This window comes from Mobula hypostoma, chromosome 1, assembly GCF_963921235.1.
Source record: "Mobula hypostoma chromosome 1, sMobHyp1.1, whole genome shotgun sequence".
Classification (NCBI taxonomy): Eukaryota; Metazoa; Chordata; class Chondrichthyes; order Myliobatiformes; family Myliobatidae; genus Mobula; species Mobula hypostoma.
The window spans coordinates 16,377,624-16,397,533 of NC_086097.1; the positions used below are offsets into that span (position 1 = coordinate 16,377,624).

The window sequence follows — 19,910 nt, forward strand, 5'->3', positions numbered from 1 at the left end:
ATGATGAGGTTGAGCAGATGCCAGTGGTGGGACCATGGATGTCTCCAGGAGACCTTGTGCCACTGAAGTTATGTGTGGTGATGCACAGTCCATGATGGCAGCACAGCTCGAACACTCTCTGCCTATTCTCGTTCATCTTGCTGATGCCGTGACAGCCCAGGCAAGAAGCTCATGCCTTGTGGTCAGCTCCAAATCTAGCATTGACGTCTCCCAGCAGGTACAATCCTTCAGTGTTGGGATTCTGGATATTGTGTCACCCGGAGCCTCGTAGAACTGGTCTTTGGTCTGTGGTGAAGAACAACGTTAAGGCATCGATGCTCGGAAGTTTACGGGGCTGGAAGGCGGTAAAAAGCAGAGAGCAAGGGTATTTTCTGTTCTACCTGTTGGTGTTCTATTTTTTAGATTTTTAGATTAGATTAGATTATGAGGACACTCAGTTCTCGTTTATTGTCATTTAGAAATGCATGCATGCATTCTATGGTGGCGATGATGGAGTTCTTCACTGCAATACCTACACCATACTGCCTTGGGTCTTCATGAGGTTGACTCTGCCAAAAGGTGGTGTAATTGGATGCTCTGATGGAACTGCTCTCAGACAAGCAGCTCTCCTGGAGGCAGGCAATGCTGATGTTCAGTCCAGTGAGCTCCCTGTCAATGACTGCTGTTTTGTGGGCATTGTTGATCTGTTGGAGGTCGTCAGTTAGTTTGGGACACATGGTCCGGATGTTCCAACTTGAGAGGCGACGAGCTGGCATCTTCTTGGTTTTAATCCTTCCGCCTGGTGCGGACGCACAGCTTGCTCGTCGAGGTGAACTCTGAGGCCCATGCTCCCAGTGAGGCAGGCAAGCAGTGGCGGGACAGCACCTTACTGGCTGGGGGCTGCCCAACTTGGGGCGGGCGGTAGATGTCCAGTGACATGCCATGATCTCTCCCACTGTCAGAATTGGCCCCGGCGCTCATTTCCTATGCCAAATCGGGTGAGCTTATAACTGGTAGCTGCCACTTCCCGTGTTGTGCCAATATCTTACGACATCGATGGAGTGACCTCTCCGTAGCGCCACGGGCCTGCATGAGGGGATATGGAGGTCGTGGCCTGCTCTGATGTCAAAACCACCCTCTCTGCTTTGCTGGCAGAGTCCAACGGATAGGAAGAACTAGTGCAGTTGGTGCCAGCCCAGCGGCAGAAATTGCCAGAAGGTGACGTAGTAAGCCATCCATCCGCTTAGGACTCCACTCCAGATTTTCTGTAGGAGCTTACTCCCTTTTCCAAGGCACACACAAGGCAGTGCAACTCAAATACTACTGAAATATTAAATACACAACATCCCTAATGTATCTTCTTCTACCACCACACAGAATGGCCGTTCCATGCACTCACCACTCTCAGTGTAAAAAAAACCAAACCCCTGACATACCCCCGTATCCTTTATTCCAATTGCCTTAAAATTATGCCCTCTCTTATCAGGCCATTTCCACCCTGGAAAAGAGCCTCTGGCTATCCACTCAGTTTCCTCTTAGTTTTCCTGTTCTGATGAAAGGTCATTGACCTGAAATGTTATCTCTTTCCGCTAATTTCTAGGATTTTCTGTTAGATGTCAGATGTAATTGTAGCAGGTCTTTGAAAGGCCATTTGTCGAGATGGCTCTATTTCAGAAAATCTTGCCCTGAGGATTGATAAAAGACTTGGGACAGCAGTTTACTGCAGGAAAATATGACTCATTCAAGTGTGGAGCTGGATGTAGTTGTGGCTAATGTTCCCTCTCAGGTGTGCGCATATGCGTGCACACACTTCTTTTGCTACTAGCACATAAAGGAATTTAAATTGTGCACAAAAGTTGGTCACCCTTTCTCTTGTTGGCATGTTAAGTATATTTCATGATTGTACACAATTACATTTCCTTTTCTGGTTTCTGATGCAGACGGTGTTGACAATGTGGAGTTTGTGATAATGTGTCTGCAGATTTTAGAACTGGCTTATTTATACTATTTTTATTGAAGAAATTATTGATCCACTATGTTGAATTCCAAAGAAGCAAAGGGCATGAAGCGCAAAAGAACTGCTAGTTCATTTAAAGCGGAATGCCTTAACAAAACAGCAGAAGCTGCTACACAGAAAGTTCATGAGGTCAGGAACGTCCAGCTACGAGAAATATTTATGTGCATTACAGAAACTGGTGTTACCTGCATGTATTGTCGTGATGCAAAAGTTGCTGGAGAATTTGCATGTGGGAAGAGTGGAGTTATACTTGGAAACTTGACTTTTAAGGTGTCATTCAGCAAGCAAATCTTATTTGGACGGTGTGCAATAAGACTCACTGATGTGTATTGTGTTTTTTTTTAAATGGGCGACAAACTGGACTTGGTAGTTTATTATCTTTAGAATAGCTTCAGGTTTACTTCCACTTAAAAAATTCAGTGCACACATGTTGCTGTAACTGGGCAAAAAATAGCATAGCACAAGATTTTTTGCACATACCAGTCATTATAAATTAGAGGGAACATTGGCCGTGGCAAGTTTTCAATGCCATTGTCATCTTCTCTCCTTAGGTGGGGTTGACGATGACTTGTTTCCATTCCCACTGTGGATTTCCTGAGACAGACTTTGTGATTCTTGGGGGCAGATGTTTGGTAGAGTAGGTCAGGAGGTAGTATGCATCTTCTACTATTTACACTGTTTTTTTGTAATGGACTCTGAGATCTCAGTGCCAACCCATTCCAAAACCTCAGAGTCATACAGCACTACAGTAGAGAAACAGGCCCTTCTGGCCCTCTGGCCTGTGCTAGTCTATCATTCTGCCTAGTCCCAGTGACATGCACCTGATACACGTACATGCATATAGAGCAGTTTTCCACTTTGTCCAGTCACGGGCCATTGATTCCCAGGAATCAGTGAGGACTTGAGAGCATTATTGAACCTTTTTCTCTGCTCAGCTGTTGATGTGAAGACTTGACAGAGCCTGGAGTAGATTGTCAGTTGAGGGACTCTAGTATTGATCGTGCTACTGTCACGGCTTGTTCACCGGGCATGACTCAGCTTCAACATTGGAGACGTAGGCCTGGGCGAGGTTTAACGTTGGATTGCTTTTTCTCCTAGTAGATTTGGAAGATTTCGTGGAGACAGAATTTGAGGTGTCTGCAGCAGGTGGTCCATACCTCAGGAGATCAGGGGCCAGCAGTAGACCAGGCTCTGAGCTTTTAACCGTCAAACAATTCTTCAGTTGACTAAAGGCTGTGATCATGCATTGAAGGCAATGGTTAATTTTATCGTCAGAGTTGCACAGTGGCTGCCAAGATATGGGAAATTGCTTCACATTTTCCGTGGATCATTGCGGATCTTTACTATTTTCTAAATGGGAAAGAAGTTCAGAAATTTGAGATGCAAAAGGACTCTGGAGTCCTAGTTCAGGATTCTCTCAAGGTTAACTTACAGGTTGCATCAGCAATAAGGAAGGCAATTGCAATTAGTATTCATTTCAAAAGGACTAGAATATAAATGGGGGAATGTAATGCTGAGGCATTATAAGGTCAGGTCACATTTGGAGTACTGTGAGCAGTTTTGGGCCCCTTATCTAAGAAAGATTAGAGAGGATCTAGAGGAGGTTAATGAGAATTATCCTGGGAATGAAAGGGTTAACGTGTGATGAGTGTTAGATGCCTCTGGGCTTGTACACACCAGAGTTTAGAAGAATGAGAGGTATCTCATTGCAACATAGTGAATATTGAAATGCCTAGATAAAATGGACATAGAGAGGATGTTTTCAACAGTGGGGGAGTCTAGGACCACTGGGCATCAAAGATTAAGGAGCGGAAGCAGGAGGATGGGGTTGTGATGTAAAATTAGATGCCATGATCAAATGCTGAAGCAGACTCGATGGGCTGAATGAGCTGGTCAGCTCCTGTGCCTTATGGTCTTTACTGTTGGAATCGGTGCTGTGTAATGGGGCAGGTTGGAGGAAGACCTATCCTTCGCTAATGCTTCGTGCAAGGCCAATTCTCTGGCTACAACTAGTGAACAAGACAATGTTGACTTAGAGATTGAACTCAAAGTAGGTTTTCACCAGTATCATCTGTGTACTGGAGGAAACTTGGTGATGTACAAGCGTTTGTAAATTGCACAGTTATCATTTGTCTTAGACACTACTTGCGCTCTGGAGGGAAGATTACTGGAGATAAAATTTAGCAGTGGAAAAAAATGTTGGGACTCTGACTGAGTTTGACTTTATACCAGACTCTGCTGAAAGTGGCCCTGTTACCAATGAGGATAGAGATGTTCTGGGAACCTCATTTTCAAGTAAACTGCTTAATTGTCCACTGCCACTGACAACTGGAGCTTAGATCTGGTCAATTTGCTATGAGATCACTTAGCGCCAACTATTGCATGCTGCTTTTGTGGAGTAAGCCTGCTATTTCTGAGCATAATTGTGATTAATATTTGAAGTGTAGTTTTTAGCTTGCATGCTGAGAGATACCTGCCCCTTTGAAAAGAACTGAAGAGTGCAAGTATTATATTCAGGAAGTTGTAGACTGTGAGACTATCACCCATAAATAAACTATTTTCAATTTGTGCATTCTTTTGGCTTGTCTAAAATGACATTCAGGGTAGGTTTAATTGGCACCACATCACAATAAAGCTGAGGAATTCACTGAGGATTTTTGTATATTGAACAGTACGCATTCGATAAACAGGGTATGTTAGCTGAGAATCAGATGAGCCTCAAGCATATATATTGAAATTAGTGGAAAATGCATTTTAAACAGCTGCGCATTTGGATGAGTTTTGAACGTGTGGGGTGTGGGTGGATAGGTTTGTAATCTTTTGTCTATCAAAGCAAAAGAAATGTAATTTCACATTCAAGGAAAACAACAAGGATTTCCTGTACCTAGCACACTTTACGTACAGTACATATAATCAGTCTATGTATATCAACTAATCTTATGTATTTATATTTATCATGTTTTTATGGTGTTCTTTATGCTTATTGTGTGTTTGATACCGCATCAGATCTGGAGTAGTAAGCGTTTTGTTCTCCTTTGCACTCGTGTACTGAAGAATGACAATAAACAATTTGACTCACTTATGACGCTGGGTTGATGAGTGTCACTAAGTCAAACACAAGCGTCTTGTCCCTTCCCATTTTAATGGCATCAGGATCAATTTGGTAGAAGGTCGCACTTGGCAAACAAGACATTGACATTGAAGAGGAGTTAGAAAAGCTGTTGTAAAGTGGGTTGAAAATGAAATCTGCACGAGCGTGGCAATTCGAGGGGAATTAAACTCCTTTTTGTTTGTACTGTTGACCATAGCAAAGAATTCTGGGGCATAGCATTGTTTGTTTCCATTGCATTACATCATAAGCAGGTCCTGCAGAAAGTGCTGAGTGGAGCTTCCTCGACAAAAAGTGTGATTAGAGGGGCTCCCATCCATTGGCCAAGTATTACTCTCTTTCTGAGATAGAAGAATTCCGGAGTTCATCAGTTGAACACACACAGCCAGGGATTACATGGTCAAAAGGGAAACTGATTCTCTGCTGAACCAAGGACCACATGCTGATTAATCCTCTCCTGTCCTGTTTCCAAGCCTGCTTTCTTCTTTTACTATAGTTGTAACACTCTATCATGTGGCATGGCACCTAGAATTACAAAATTCTTATACTCTTATTTAAGACCATACGACATAGGAGCAGAATTAGGCCATTCACCCTTCGAGTTTGTTCCACCTTTCCATCATGGTAGATTTACTATTCCTCTCAACCCCACTTTCCTACCTTCTCCCTATAACCGTTGTCAGCCTGTCTAATGAAGAACCTATCAACCTCCGCTTTATGTATACCCAGTGATACCCCTGGACACCCCTGGCTGCATCACCATCTGGTACCTGGTTTGCAGAGGGGCGGGTGGGAACTACTGCACAGAGTCAGAGTGAGCTGCGGAGAGTTGTAAAATTAGTCAGCTCCATCATGGGCATTAACCTCCATAGTATCCAGGACATTTTCAAGGAGTGGTCCCTCAGAAAAGTGGTGTCCACCTTTAAGGACCCCCACCACCCAGAACATGCCCTCTTCTCATTGCTGCCGTCAGGAAGGAGATACAGAAGCCTGAAGGCACACACTCAACGATTCAGGAACATCTTCTATCCCTCTGCCATCAGATTTCTGAATAGACATTGAACCCATGAACTTTACCTCACAAACAAGAGAAAATCTGCAGTTGCTGGAAATCCAAAGCAACACACACAAAATGCTGGAGGAACTCAGCAGGCCAGGCAGCATCTATGGAAAAGAGTACAAAAGTCAACTGTACTCTTTTCCTAGATGCTGCCTGGCCTGCTGAGTTCCTCCAGCATTTTGTGTGTAACACTACCTCACTACTTTTTTATTTCCTTTTTTTTTGCACTACTTACTTAATTTAACACTTACATACATATAAAAGTATATACAGTATACACACTGTATTTTTTTCTATATTATTATTTACTGCTGCTGCAAAGTTAACAAATTTCACAACGTATGCTGGTGACATTAAACCTGATTCTGACTTGGCCTGTGTATTTATAATTGGCTTCGCCTGTGTAAACACAAGACCTCTTTTGCAAAATTTACCACCAAGTTCTAGAGCTAGAAGTCAGAGAAATTGAATTTCACCAGCAGAATTATTATACAGTTGTTCATTGTAAACAACTGAGATGACAATTTCTATCAGCTGATTTTCATCTTGTGTAATGAATATAATGCTGTCTGTACAGGTACAGAATAATTCACAAGGAGCACACGGAACGGGAAAGCCACAACAGGAAGAAAGGTTGCAGATTGATGTAGGATTAGTGTATAAAATTCGAAGGAATTTTATTATTAAAGTATGTGTGTGTCACCAGAAACTACCCTGAGACTCATTTTCTTGCAGGCATTCACAGTAGAATGAAGAAATGTAATGAGAAACAAATAATAATAAATAAATGATAGATAAATAAGTAAACGAATAAATATTAAATACTGAGTTGTAGAATCCTTGAAAGTGAGTCCATAAGTTGTGGAATCAATTCAGTGTCGAGGTGAGTGAAGTTATCTACGCTGGTTCAGGAGCCTGATGGTTGAAGGGTAATAACTGTTCCTGACCCTGGTGATGTGGGACCTAAGGCTCCTGTACACCCTGCCTGTATTAGTGAAAACAGGTCCTTGAAGGTGTCCATGGACCCTGTGACTTGTAGGGCCAGTTTCTGTGCTGTATCTCTCCATGCCTCTGACTCTTAAGAAAAGTGAGGACTGAAGTGATGACCTGGTAGAATTCTTTAAGATTGGATATAGGCATGTTTCCATTGCAAGAGTGTTCAAAATCTTCATGTTGGCAATGACCACCAACATTCCAGTAAGAAATCCAGGAAGAAGAATGGGTATGACCTCAGTACAGACTTGTTAGCTTGAATGGTCTTGATATTTGTAGTTGCTGTAAATGCAAAATACATTCTCTAAGAAAATAACTTTCTTTTCAAACTATTCAGGTCTCCTGGTCTTCCTCTTCCTGACTTTGAAAGGATGTATCCGTAGTGCTTGAATCTGTGGCAATGCAGGAATACCTCAGTTCATCTCTCCTGTCCTTGAAGCCTGTACAAAGAAGCTTCAACTTGCAAGTCAGAACTCCCTTTAATCATTGTGTCCCTAGGCAAGGTGGAGAACCCTCAGCTTATGCAATGAACCTCAACGTACCTGAACAGAATGCAAGCAATTCCAACAACGGCTACGTGGAGGGAAGTCAGACAAATCTGCTTCATGCGCACCTGAAAAGGAACACCTTTGAAGATCCAGTGTCATCCTACTCCAGCAGGGATATTATTTCGCAGTTTCTGGAGAAATCCTCCAAGAAGAAGAACTCAGCCGATCATGAGCTAATCTTCTCCGCAAAGAACCTGTCCCGCTCCACTGCTGACTCATTCCAAGAGGAGAGCAACAGTAACTTCTCCAAAGACGGCGGGCAGGACCCTGGCTTGTCTTTCGCTCAGCATCCCTCAACAAACCCAGGTGAAGGGGATCGATTGTTTAACGAACATTTGCAAGCAAAGAGGGCGAGAGTGGAGAACATCATCCGCGGAATGAACAGTTCTCCGACTGACAGCCTTCACCACAGTGAGCTCGAGAGGGAGGGGGGTCAAAGGCGAGGAAGCCTGAACCTGTGCAAGGAGAACAAGCGGAAGCAGAGGCTCCCACAGCAGCAACAGCAGGAGCAGAATCCCGGGAAGAGCCCTGGTCTAGTTTCGTCCCTCAAGCAGCTTAGGAGAGAGGAGTGCCATAGGCTGAAGCAGCAGCTTCAGGAAATGCAGGGCAGGCTTCATGAACTTCAGGAAAAGTTTTTCCAGGTATACGATACAAGTGAATCCGAGCACGAGGACCAAGAGGACGCATCTGACTCCTGTTTCCATTTGGCTAGTACTGAGTACGGAGAAAATACCATGGAAAAGTATCACAGTGACCTTCCAGACATGGACCAGAGTCCCTGTATTGACCACATTCAGACAATTGGCCATGAGAAAGAAATGACACCCGGAAAGGAAGCAAGTAAGCATCATGATGCGGGCAAAAAATTCAACCGTTGTAATAGTTATGGTTTCTCTTCAGTGGAGAGTGGATATCTCGCAGAATCTCTGAAATATGAGCTGACCAATGCAGTGGCTCACATCGTAGACTCGGCCGTACAGTTGTTCTCTGTAACACCTTCCCCCACTTCTTCTCAGTCATTTCAAAGTTTGCCGGCCTCCAGGTCCAAGAGCACCCCACAAAATGGTAATACAACCCTGAGGATGCCGAGTCATGACTTCCAGTGTTCCTCAGACCCAGTGACGATGCATCAGTACTTTGACAACTGTCAAAACCCTTGTACAATCCAAGCTCATGATCAGACGGAAGCAATACCACTGGTGGTGAGAAAGTCACCCCAAAACCAGTCTAATCTTGTTGGTCCAATTATTAAACAGGGCTGTCAAATGCCGCATAACAAACCACCATTAACATTGGTTCTGGACTCCCAGATGTCTCTGACTGAATTGCCTGACCCCATTTTGAGATACAACATGCAGAATTACATAGGACATACCTTCGCTGTAACTACAAAAGACAATGTTGCTTCTAAGCCAACGTGCCTTTCATGGGACACTGTCAAACTGAGGTCAAAGGTTACCTCGCACCACACAGCCCACCAGTTGTATCCAGGTTTCCGGCAAAAACCACCACAGAATCTCAATCTTTCTCACATCAAGTCCGAATGTGGGGAGCCGCGATCCATGGTGGACATCACTCCATACTCATCGGCAAACGTATCCTTTCCAAATGTCGTCTTGTGAAGTTACAGAACGTTAGAAAAATCTTGCATGTGTTAGAACATGGTTGGAATTTCACTCCATGCATGCAAACTTCACCACCATCACAGGTAGATAGGGACGTAAAGAGAGTTTGATACATTAGCCTGCATGAATCAGGGCGCTGAGTACAGGAGTTAGGATGTTATGCTTATGTTGTACAAGACATTAGTGAGGCTGAATTTAGATTATTGTGTGCTATTCAGTCACTTACTCACAGCAAAGTTATCAGTAAGCTTGAAAGGGTGCAGAGAACATACACAGGGATGTTTTCAGAACTTGAGGACTTGAGTTACAGGGAAAGGTTGAATAAATTTGCATTTTAATCCCTGGAATGCAGGAGGACACAGGGAGATCTTATAGAAATATACAAAATGATGTGGGGTACAAATAGGGTAAATATAAGCAAGCATTTTTCCTCTCAAGCTGGGTGAGACTAGAACTAGAGGTCAGAGGTTTACGGTGAGAGATGAAATATTTGAGGGGAATCTGAGGGGAAATCTTCACTCAGAGAATTGTGCAAGTGTGAAACAAGCCTCCAGCAGATGTGGTAGAAATGTGTTCAGTTGTAACACTTAAGAGGGGTTTGGACAGGTACGAGGATGGGTGGGGTTTGGAGCGATATGGAGATATGGTCCAGGTGCAGTAAAATGAGACTAGGCATAAATATGGGTCAGCATGGAGTAGATGGGCTGAAGTGCTGTAGTACTCTATGACTCCCTCGTGATTACTTCTTACGGTGTCAAGGAATCCCATTTCCTTTTCCTCTGGCTTCCCATCTTCTCAGAATGATTTTGATACTTCAGCAATACTGAAGCAATACTGTTGCCTCACAAACTCCAACCAAGTGCATTAGTTTTGCTGAAATTAATTTCAATTACATTATTTATAACTGTGGTAATCAGTACACCAACCTAATAAATTCATTCTTGGGTATTAGACCTAGATGACGTGACTGGGCCAATGGTGCAGAACCCAGGTCAAACTACACGACTAATAAAATAAAAATAAGAGCAGCTATTTTTACGCAGCATCTTGCACTGAAGCTTCAGATAATGCTTTGGCCACAAAATGAATCATACCACTGCAAGCATTTATAAATTCTGAGGAGCTCTAACCGATAACACTTATATGATGTCAGATAAGCAGATATTGGGGTAAAGGGACTGAGGCACTGTGGTTATCTTATAACCATATAGCAATTACAGCACGGAAACAGGCCATCTCGGCCCTTCTAGTTCATGCTGAACTCTTACTCTCACCTAGTCCCACCGACCTGCACTCAGCCCATAACCCTCCATTCCTTTCCTGTCCATATATCTATCCAATTTAGCTTTAAATGACAACATCGAACCTGTCTCAACCACTTCTGCTGGAAGCTTGTTCCACACAGCTACTACTGTCTGAGTAAAGAAGTTCCCCCTCATGTTACCCGTAAACTTTTGCCCTTTAACTCTCAACTCATGTCCTCTTGTTTGAATCTCCCCCATTCTCAATGGAAAAAGCCTATCCACATCAACTCTATCTATCCCCCTCATAATTTTAAATATCTCTATTAAGTCCCCCCTCAACCTTCTACGCTCCAAAGAATAAAGACCTAACTTGTTCAACCTTTCTCTGTAACTTAGGAGATGAAACCCAGGCAACATTTTAGTAAACCTCCTCTGTACTCTCTCAATTTTATTGACATCCTTCCTATAATTCGGTGACCAGAACTGTACACAATACTCCAAATTTGGCCTTACCAATACCTTATACAATTTCAACATTACATCCCAAATCCTATACTCAATGCTCTGATTTATAAAGGTCAGCATACCATCTTACCTTGTGAATAAGCCAGATGGCTAGACACTTGCTTCTAATGACTGAGTTTAAAAAGAATATTTTGATAAATGTTACAACTGAATATTTTATATAGGAAAGAAGCCACGGCCTTTTATAGATTGGGATAGGCCTGACACAAAATGACTATTTGATTAAGACAGTACTACTCGAGCAAAATGCTGTCCCAGCTTCAATTTGAATGACCACAGGTAGCAATTGTCCCAGTGACCTTAAACCTCATCAGAAACTTTCCGCTAGCCCTCCCTTGCCTGTCCTGCCTCCTAACCGTGGCTCCTTCTGAACTTGAGCTCTTAACAAGCTTCGAAGTTGATATCTCCATCTTACATGTCTGACCCCCTTCTCCCAACCGCTTTTGCAGAATCAATCAGCCACACTTAACTAGCGATGGTCAAACTTCAAAGTATCTATATCTTACCATATACAAGATTCACTTTCTTGCAGTCATTCGCAGTAGAACCAAGAAATACAACAGAATCAATGAAAAACTACACAGAGGTAAAGACTGACAAACAAAAGAAGACAAGTTATGAAATTATGAAAAGGAACAAATAGTAATAAATAAATAATGCTAGGAACATGAGTTACATGGTCCATGAAAGTGAGTCCATAGTTTGTACATGATGTCAGAGTTGAGGTGAATGAAGTTGTCCACACTGGTTCAGGCTAATTCTGATCTGAAATAAGATGGTGGTTGCTTGGTCAGTCAGTGGTGAGAATATTGAAAAAAGGCAGCACAAGAAGATGGGTGGAATAGAGGCACAGTCAGAAAGGACAAAAGCAGCGGCAACAGGAGTGGATGGGACTTGCTACCCACCTTGCCTCAGTCCAAGGTCGCTTATCTTTGAGTGAGTGCTACGTCTGTTCCAGTGTGAGTTCGATTACTTGGCAGAACCAGTGCTGGTAGCCGTCATCTACCTCAGGAATGTAGCCAGGATGCACTGCGTGGACTTGCTCCTACTTGTCACTGCTTGGCATTATTGCCAGTAGAGCTCAAGGAACTTAAAAATAAAATTTCCCTAAAATAAGGTGGTACTTACGACAGCTAACAATCTGGAACTGATTCAGTCCCAGCCCGCAATACTCTCAGTGCTGAGGGCTTGTCTATAGTGAAATCATCATTTGGGTTGGACCAGAACACGTTCCACACACACCGGAGAGTTATGCCATACTCCTCAGTTATTTTATATGGTACATGACTGACATTTTCCAGTTTGAGAAGGAGCTCACCTCTAAAGAAATGGAGATGTGAAGGGTCTCAGTAGCCACCACTGAAATGACTCTTGAATATTCAATGATAACTGTCCATCTATCCCTTTGCACGGCGGGGTGGGGGGGGGTGCTGGAATATTCCTGGGACTACCCTCTGCATTATGTTGCTACAATCAGCAACCTAGTGTAAGAAGGTGGTTGATGTGCACCAAGTGAGAACACAAGAAACAGACATTAAGTTAGACCATTTCGCCCCAATGAGCAACACCTCATATTCCGTCTGGCTCGACTCCAACCTAATGGCATGAACATAGATTTCTCTATCTTCTGGTAATTTCTCTCCTCTACTTCTCTCTTTTCCCATTTCCCATTCTAGCTCCCTTCTTACCTTTCTCTTCTCCTCTCCTGCCTCTCACCTCCCTCGAGGTAGAGATTTATACACTTTAGGATATTAAGGGATTCAAGGGTAGTGCAGGAGAGTGTCATTGAGGTATAGCTTCAATGGCAATCTGATGGAACGATGAGCTGGCATTGAGGACTAACTGGTCTAATTCTGCTTATGTTTCTTGCATTCTCCCTGGGGGAGTGGCGTGTATGAAGACTTACCCTTTTCAGCATTCCTGGAAAATAGGAAGCTGTTTATTTCAGTCCATAAAGCCATAAGGTATAGGAGCAGAATTAGGCCATTTGGCCCATCGAGTCTGCTCTGCTATTTCATTATGGCCGATCCATTTTCCCTCTCAGTTTCAATCTCCTGTCTTCTCCCCGTATCCTTTCATGCCTCAACCAACCAAGAATCTATCAAACTCTGCCTTAAATATACCCAATGACTTGGCTTTCACAGTGACTTGTGCTTCTATTATTAAAATGATCATAAATGGGAGGAGGTATGGAACATGGCTACTATGTGAAAGTTAGTGCTGTCTGATCTCTAACTCTTTTCCTTGCCTTTTGTATCGACAAAAGAGGCATTTTTCCTAAATTGGCATCCTTTAAGAATGCTTTGGAGGGTAAATCTTTCAGTTACTTGTTTACAAATGCCAATTTAATGAGGCAAATTCCATTGCAGATGCCTGGCCACATTTCTGGATCCAGTGTTCATGTCAAAAAATACGAGGCACTATTTATTTGGTGTCACAGGTACATCAGGTGAAAAGGGGCAGGAGAGGCGGAAATGAAGAAACCCCCTGCAGGGATGGGTGGAGCACAGCGGGCAGTTACATTTTAGTCTAGTGCTTAGGTGAAATTTAGTACTTTATACTTTATTGTTGCCAAACAATTGATACTAGAACGTACAATCATCATAGCGATATTTGATTCTTCCTGCTCCCTGGATTACAAATTGATAGAAAATATTAAAAATTTAAATTATAAATCATAAATAGAAAATAGCAAAATGGAAAGTAAGGTAGTGCAAAAAAAAACCCGAGATGCAGGTCTGGATATTCCACAAGCTTATTCCACTGGGAAATAGTCATAGTCATAGTCATAGTCATACTTTATTGATCCCGGGGGAAATTGGTTTTCGTTACAGTTGCACCATAAATAATGAAATAGTAATAAAACCATAAATAGTTAAATAGTAATATGTAGATTATGCCAGGAAATAAGTCCAGGACCAGCCTATTGGATCAGGGTGTCTGACCCTCCAAGGGAGGAGTTGTAAAGTTTGATGGCCACAGGCAGGAATGACTTCCTATGATGCTCTGTGTTGCATCTCGGTGGAATGAGTCTCTGGCTGAATGTACTCCTATGCCCACCCAGTACATTATGTAGTGGATGGGAGACATTGTCCAAGATGGCATGCAACTTGGACAACATCTTCTTTTCAGACACCACCATCAGAGAGTCCAGTTCCATCCCCACAACAACACTGGCCTTACGAATGAGATTGTCGATCCTGTTGGTGTCTGCTACTCTCAGCCTGCTGCCCCAGCACACAACAGCAAACATGATAGCACTGGCCACCACAGACTCGTAGAACATCCTCAGCATTGTCCGACAGATAGACAATAGACAATATACAACAGACAATAGGTGCAGAAGTAGACCATTCGGCCCTTTGAGCCTGCACCGCCATTCTGAGATCATGGCTGATCATCTACTATCAATACCTGGTTCCTGCCTTGTCCCCATGACCCTGGATTCCCCTATCCATAAGATACCTATCTAGCTCCTTCTTGAAAGTATCCAGAGAATTGGCCTCCACTGCCTTCTGAGGCAGCGCGTTTCACACCTCCACAACTCTCTGGGAGAAGAAGTTCCTCCTCAACTCTGTCCTAAATGACCTACCCCTTATTCTTAAACCATGCCCTCTGGTACTGGACTCTCTCAGCATCTGGAACATATTTCCTGCCTCTATCTTGTCCAATCCCTTAATAATCTTGAAGGACCTCAGTCTCCTCAGGAAATAGAGACGGCTCTGACCCTTCTTGTAGACAGCCTCAGTGTTCTTTGACCAGTCCAGTTGTCCAGACCAGACAAGGTTTCATCTGGAAACATTGATAATTCATTTCCATCCACAGAGGCTGCTCGACCTTCAGAGTTTCTCCAGCGCCTCAGAGGCAGCTTGCTGATTATGGGAACAGGTTCAGACTTTTCAGATAGTCAGTAATTTCCTGTCCGGAGACCTCAGCTAATTGAAAACATCACAGCAGATTCAGCCAATTCAATGACATCCTCTACTGCCTGGACAACAGTTCTGCATGCAAGAAACATGCCCTTTGGATATACTTTCCATCCACCTTGATACTCCTGCGCCCTGGTATGTACCCATCCCAAGTCCTTGGAGAAGAAAACAAAAGCAATAATATATTTGAGAGGAAAAGAACAGCAACTTTAAACAGAAATCCATTAAGTGAATTGTATTCTGAAACTGAATTGCAAAGTCTTTTGTTTTCTTGTTTGCTTAATATGTAAATAGACATCATTTCATTAAAGTGGATTAGGCATCTGTAAATGAATGGAGTGTATTGCTATATAAAAGAAGGTTCTCTGGTACTCACAAGGAGATGTGAGTGGCTGTGAGCCTTTCATTGCTACTTGGTACTCCAGGCCCACTATTGTTCCAGCCAGTTTCTGATGCTAATGCAGGCAACATCCGCTCCTTCCCAGCTGCCAATATCCCCTTACATGCTCAATCACAGAGGAGCAATGAAAAATATACAAGGTTATATTTTTCTTCATTTAACAGGCAAACACACCTCTCAAATTATAATTTCAATCAAGGTTTACAGCATCACAGAAAGGGTCAAAAATCTTAAGTGGGTTACACAAACAAAATGCTGGAGGAACTCAGCAAGTCAGGCTGCATCTGCAGAGGGTCCAGTCCTGTAGAAGGGCCTTGGCCCAAAACGTCGAAGTTCAAAGCAAATTTATTAGCGAAGTATGTATATGTCACCATGTACTCCCCTGAGATTCGTTTTCTTGCAGCCATTTATAGGAAAACTAAGAAACACAATACCAGGGGTGATTGATAAGTTTGTGGCCTAAGGTAGAAGGAGTCAATTTTAGAAAACCTAGCACATTTATTTTTCAAGCAACACACATAAAAGTTGCTGGTGAATGCAGCAGGCCAGGCAGCATCTCTAGGAAGAGGTGCAGTCGACGTTTCAGGCCGAGACCCTTCGTCAGGACTAACTGAAGGAAGAGTGAGTAAGGGATTCGAAAGTTGGAGGGGGAGGGGGAGATCCAAAATGATAGGAGAAGACAGGAGGGGGAGGGATGGAGCCAAGAGCTGGACAGGTGATAGGCAAAAGGGATACGAAAGGATCATGGGACAGGAGGTCCGGGAAGAAAGACAAGGGGGGGGGGACCCAGAGGATGGGCATGGGGTATATTCAGAGGGACAGAGGGAGAAAAAGGAGAGTGAGAGAAAGAATGTGTGTATAAAAATAAGTAACAGATGGGGTACGAGGGGGAGGTGGGGCATTAGCGGAAGCTGGAGAAGTCGATGTCCATGCCATCAGGTTGGAGGCTACCCAGACGGAATATAAGGTGTTGTTCCTCCAACCTGAGTGTGGCTTCATCTTTACAGTAGAGGAGGCTGTGGATAGACATGTCAGAATGGGAATGGGACACGGAATTAAAATGTGTGGCCACTGGGAGATCCTGCTTTCTCTGGCGGACAGAGCATAGATGTTCAGCAAAGCGGTCTCCCAGTCTGCGTCGGGTCTCGCCAATATATAAAAGGCCACATCGGGAGCACCGGACGCAGTATATCACCCCAGCCAACTCACAGGTGAAGTGTTGCCTCACCTGGAAGGACTGTTTGGGGCCCTGAATGGTGGTAAGGGAGGAAGTGTAAGGGCATGTGTAGCACTTGTTCCGCTTACACGGATAAGTGCCAGGAGGGAGATCAGTGGGGAGGGATGGGGGGGACGAATGGACAAGGGAGTTGCGTAGGGAGCGATCTCTGTGGAATGCAGAGAGGGGGGGGGAGGGAAAGATGTGATAGGGAGCGATCCCTGCGGAATGTTTATTTTTCCTACATTTACACACTTAGTCCAGTGGTCGTGGAGCATACGTATCTCTTCTTTGTAGAAGTCGGCGTCTTGGACCTCCAGAAAATGGTCCACAGCAGGGGTGATTAATAAGTTCGTGGCCTAAGGTAGGAGATGAGTTGCTAACTCAAACTTTCTGCATTTTCACTCAAGGAGTTGAACTGCATGTGCATATAATGAGAGCTGTATAACTCATCTCCTTCTACCTTAGGCCACAAACTTATCAATCACCCCTGCTGTGGACCACCTGGAGGTCCTAAGTGCTCTCGTTACATGCACGTGCAGTTCAACTTTTTGAGTGATAATGCAGAAGGTTTGAAGTTAATAACTCGTCTCCTTCTCCTTTAGGCCACAAACTTATCAATCACCCTTGCTGTGGACCACTTCTACAAAGAAGGGATCTGTATGCTTCACAACCACTGGACTAAGCGTGTACATGTAGGAGGGGACTATGTTGAAAAATAAATGTGCTAGGTTTTCTAAAATTGACTCCTTCTACCATAGGCCACGTACTTATCAATCACCCCTCATAGAACCAATAAGAAGTTATACATAAACGAAGACTGACAAACATCCAATGTGCAAAGGAAGACAAATTGTGCAACTATAAAACATAAATAGTAAACATGTAACACTGAGAACCTGAGTTGTAGAGTCCTTGAAGTCCACAGGTTGTGGAGTCAGTTCAGAGTTCAGGAGAGTGAGGTTGTCCACATTGGTTCAGCAGCCTGATGAATGAAGGGTAATAACTGTTCCTCAGACTGGTGGTGTGGGACCTCAGGCTCCTCTTACCCTCTGGTAAGAGAGCATGGCCTGGATGATGAGGGCCCCCGATGATGGATGTGCTTTCTTGTGGCAGGGCTCCTTATAAATGCGTTCAATGGTCGGAGGGCTTTGCCTGGGATGAACTGGGTTGTATCCATCACTTCCTATAGCCTTTTCCATTCTTGGGCATTGGGGTTTCCATTACAAGCCTTGATCCAACCAGTCAAGATGCTCTCCACTGTGCATCTATAGAAGTTTGTTAAAGTTTTAGATGACACACCGAACCTATGCAAACTTCTAAGAAACCAGAGGCGCCGTTGTGTCTTCTTTGTGATGGCACTTATGTGCTGCTTTTTCTCCGCCACAGGGTGCTGTCAGACCTGTTGAGCTCCTCCAGCATTTTGTGTGTGTTGCTCAAGTTTTAAAGCATCTGCAGAAACTCTCGTTTTTAAGTGGGTGACAGTCTGAGTTCATATATGGATTCTTCAAAAGTGTTTTGGATCCCGCATGATCCTATAATGATTACCTCAAAAATCTCTAATGAGTTAATTAAATTTTAATGTGTAGCCAGGATAATGGTCACCAGTGTGAAGATGATGGATTGTGTGAGAGGTGCTGAGTAACGGATACAGAGAGTTGGGCGGCATTTACATTAAAAAAGACTCTGAAAGAGGAATGGAGGATTCCATTTATAAATGGAGGCAACACCCCCTTCAAGATATTTCAAAATGCTTTAAGGTCAATTAAATAGCTTTAAGTGTTGTAATGTTGGTAACACTGTCAATTTGTACACAAAAGCTGTGATAAACAACATTGTGACAATTACTAAAAATGTACTGTATTGCGCAGTCAGTTGAAGGATAATTATCAGCAGGACCCTGGAGATAAACTTCTCCAGCCTCCTTCAGCATAAGGCCATGAAACCTGTTCTGTTCACCAGGTCACCAGAGGGGGAAGATGGATTTTGGGTTGAATATTTCATTTGAAAGACAGTGCAGCATTTCTTCAGTGATGACTTGTGGTAAGAATGCACAAAGCTTATGAGCAGCAGCTGAGGTTTAACTCGACAGAAAAAAATGAATGCACCAGGTGTGTGTGTGTGAAACTACACAAACTGAGCTGAGAGCAATTTCACTTTCTGTGTGTCTGTATTCTGTAATGCAGGAATATTCTAAAACTAGTGATTAAATTCCTTTCCTAGAGTTCTGTTTGAACTGTTTCATCATTCCCAATGGATTATCAAGTCAGGTGCAGTAAACCCCAATGTAGCCTCTTCTGGTGAGATGACCCATTCCACTTGTGCTGTCCTTGCAGTAAATATGGTCCAACTGTGTAATGTACTTCACAGATCATTCATTGACAACAATGCATTAGCCAACAGGTTGGAGGAGGGGTGGGATGAGTGACTCACTGGAAACAGTACAAAGAACTACAGGAAATAAAACTTACTCAAAGAGCAAACTTTGAAGTACAGTATGAGTAGAAATTTACAGTAATTCTGTCAACAAAAGCAGAGTAACTTTTGACAAAAACCACAGTGGGTAGACGGTGACTGCATTCAAGTTATGTGCTCAAAATTAATCTCTGTCAGTAATGGCAGCCTGGTCACCGAGCTGGTCTGACAGGGGAACTACTCAATCATCTCTACTTTTTTTATGTTTGCCACAATGGCTAAGTTCAGTGTAATAACATCTTTATATTTATTTATTTATTGAGATTCCGCGTGGAATAGGCCCTCCCGGCCTTTCGAGCCACGCCGCCCAGCAATCCACAATTTAACCCTAGCCTAATCATGGGACAATATACAATGACCAATTAACCTACGAACGGGTACATCTTTGGAATGTGGGAGGAAACCAGAGCACCAGGAGGAGACCCATGTGGTAACGGGGAGAACATACAAACTCAACACAGGCAGTGGTGGGAATTGAACCTTGGTCTCTGGTACACTACTGTACCGCTCCAAATAAAAAGAACACTAATAATTTAGTAATTAGACTAAGTAAGAGGCTATTTTTAGTTGGCGTGCCTCCCATCTTCTGGAGGGTAACGATAACAAGATAATTACAACAAAGGTTCCCATCGTGAACTAAAATCTACCCTTACATTAGTTCTAAGCTCTTCTCAACAGAATCATCTCACAGAAAATGACAGGGTCTGTTATTTTCTAACCTGTCATTATAAAGTACACTTGAGAGTGTGCCTGAAATATACTCGACTCACTTTCAGAGGAGATTAAGTCT

General features: G+C 43.3%; 1 protein-coding gene across 1 annotated transcript in view; it reads left to right on the forward strand.

Annotated features, from left to right (window-relative positions):
- Positions 1 to 7,684: 7,684 nt before the first annotated feature.
- prox2 (prospero homeobox 2) overlaps positions 7,685 to 19,910 on the forward strand; it is a 53,878-nt gene continuing 41,652 nt past the window's right edge. Inside the window, exon 1 of the mRNA XM_063042967.1 lies at positions 7,685 to 9,301. Coding sequence (XP_062899037.1) covers positions 7,685 to 9,301 — 1,617 coding nt within the window. The remainder of the gene's footprint in view (positions 9,302 to 19,910) is intronic.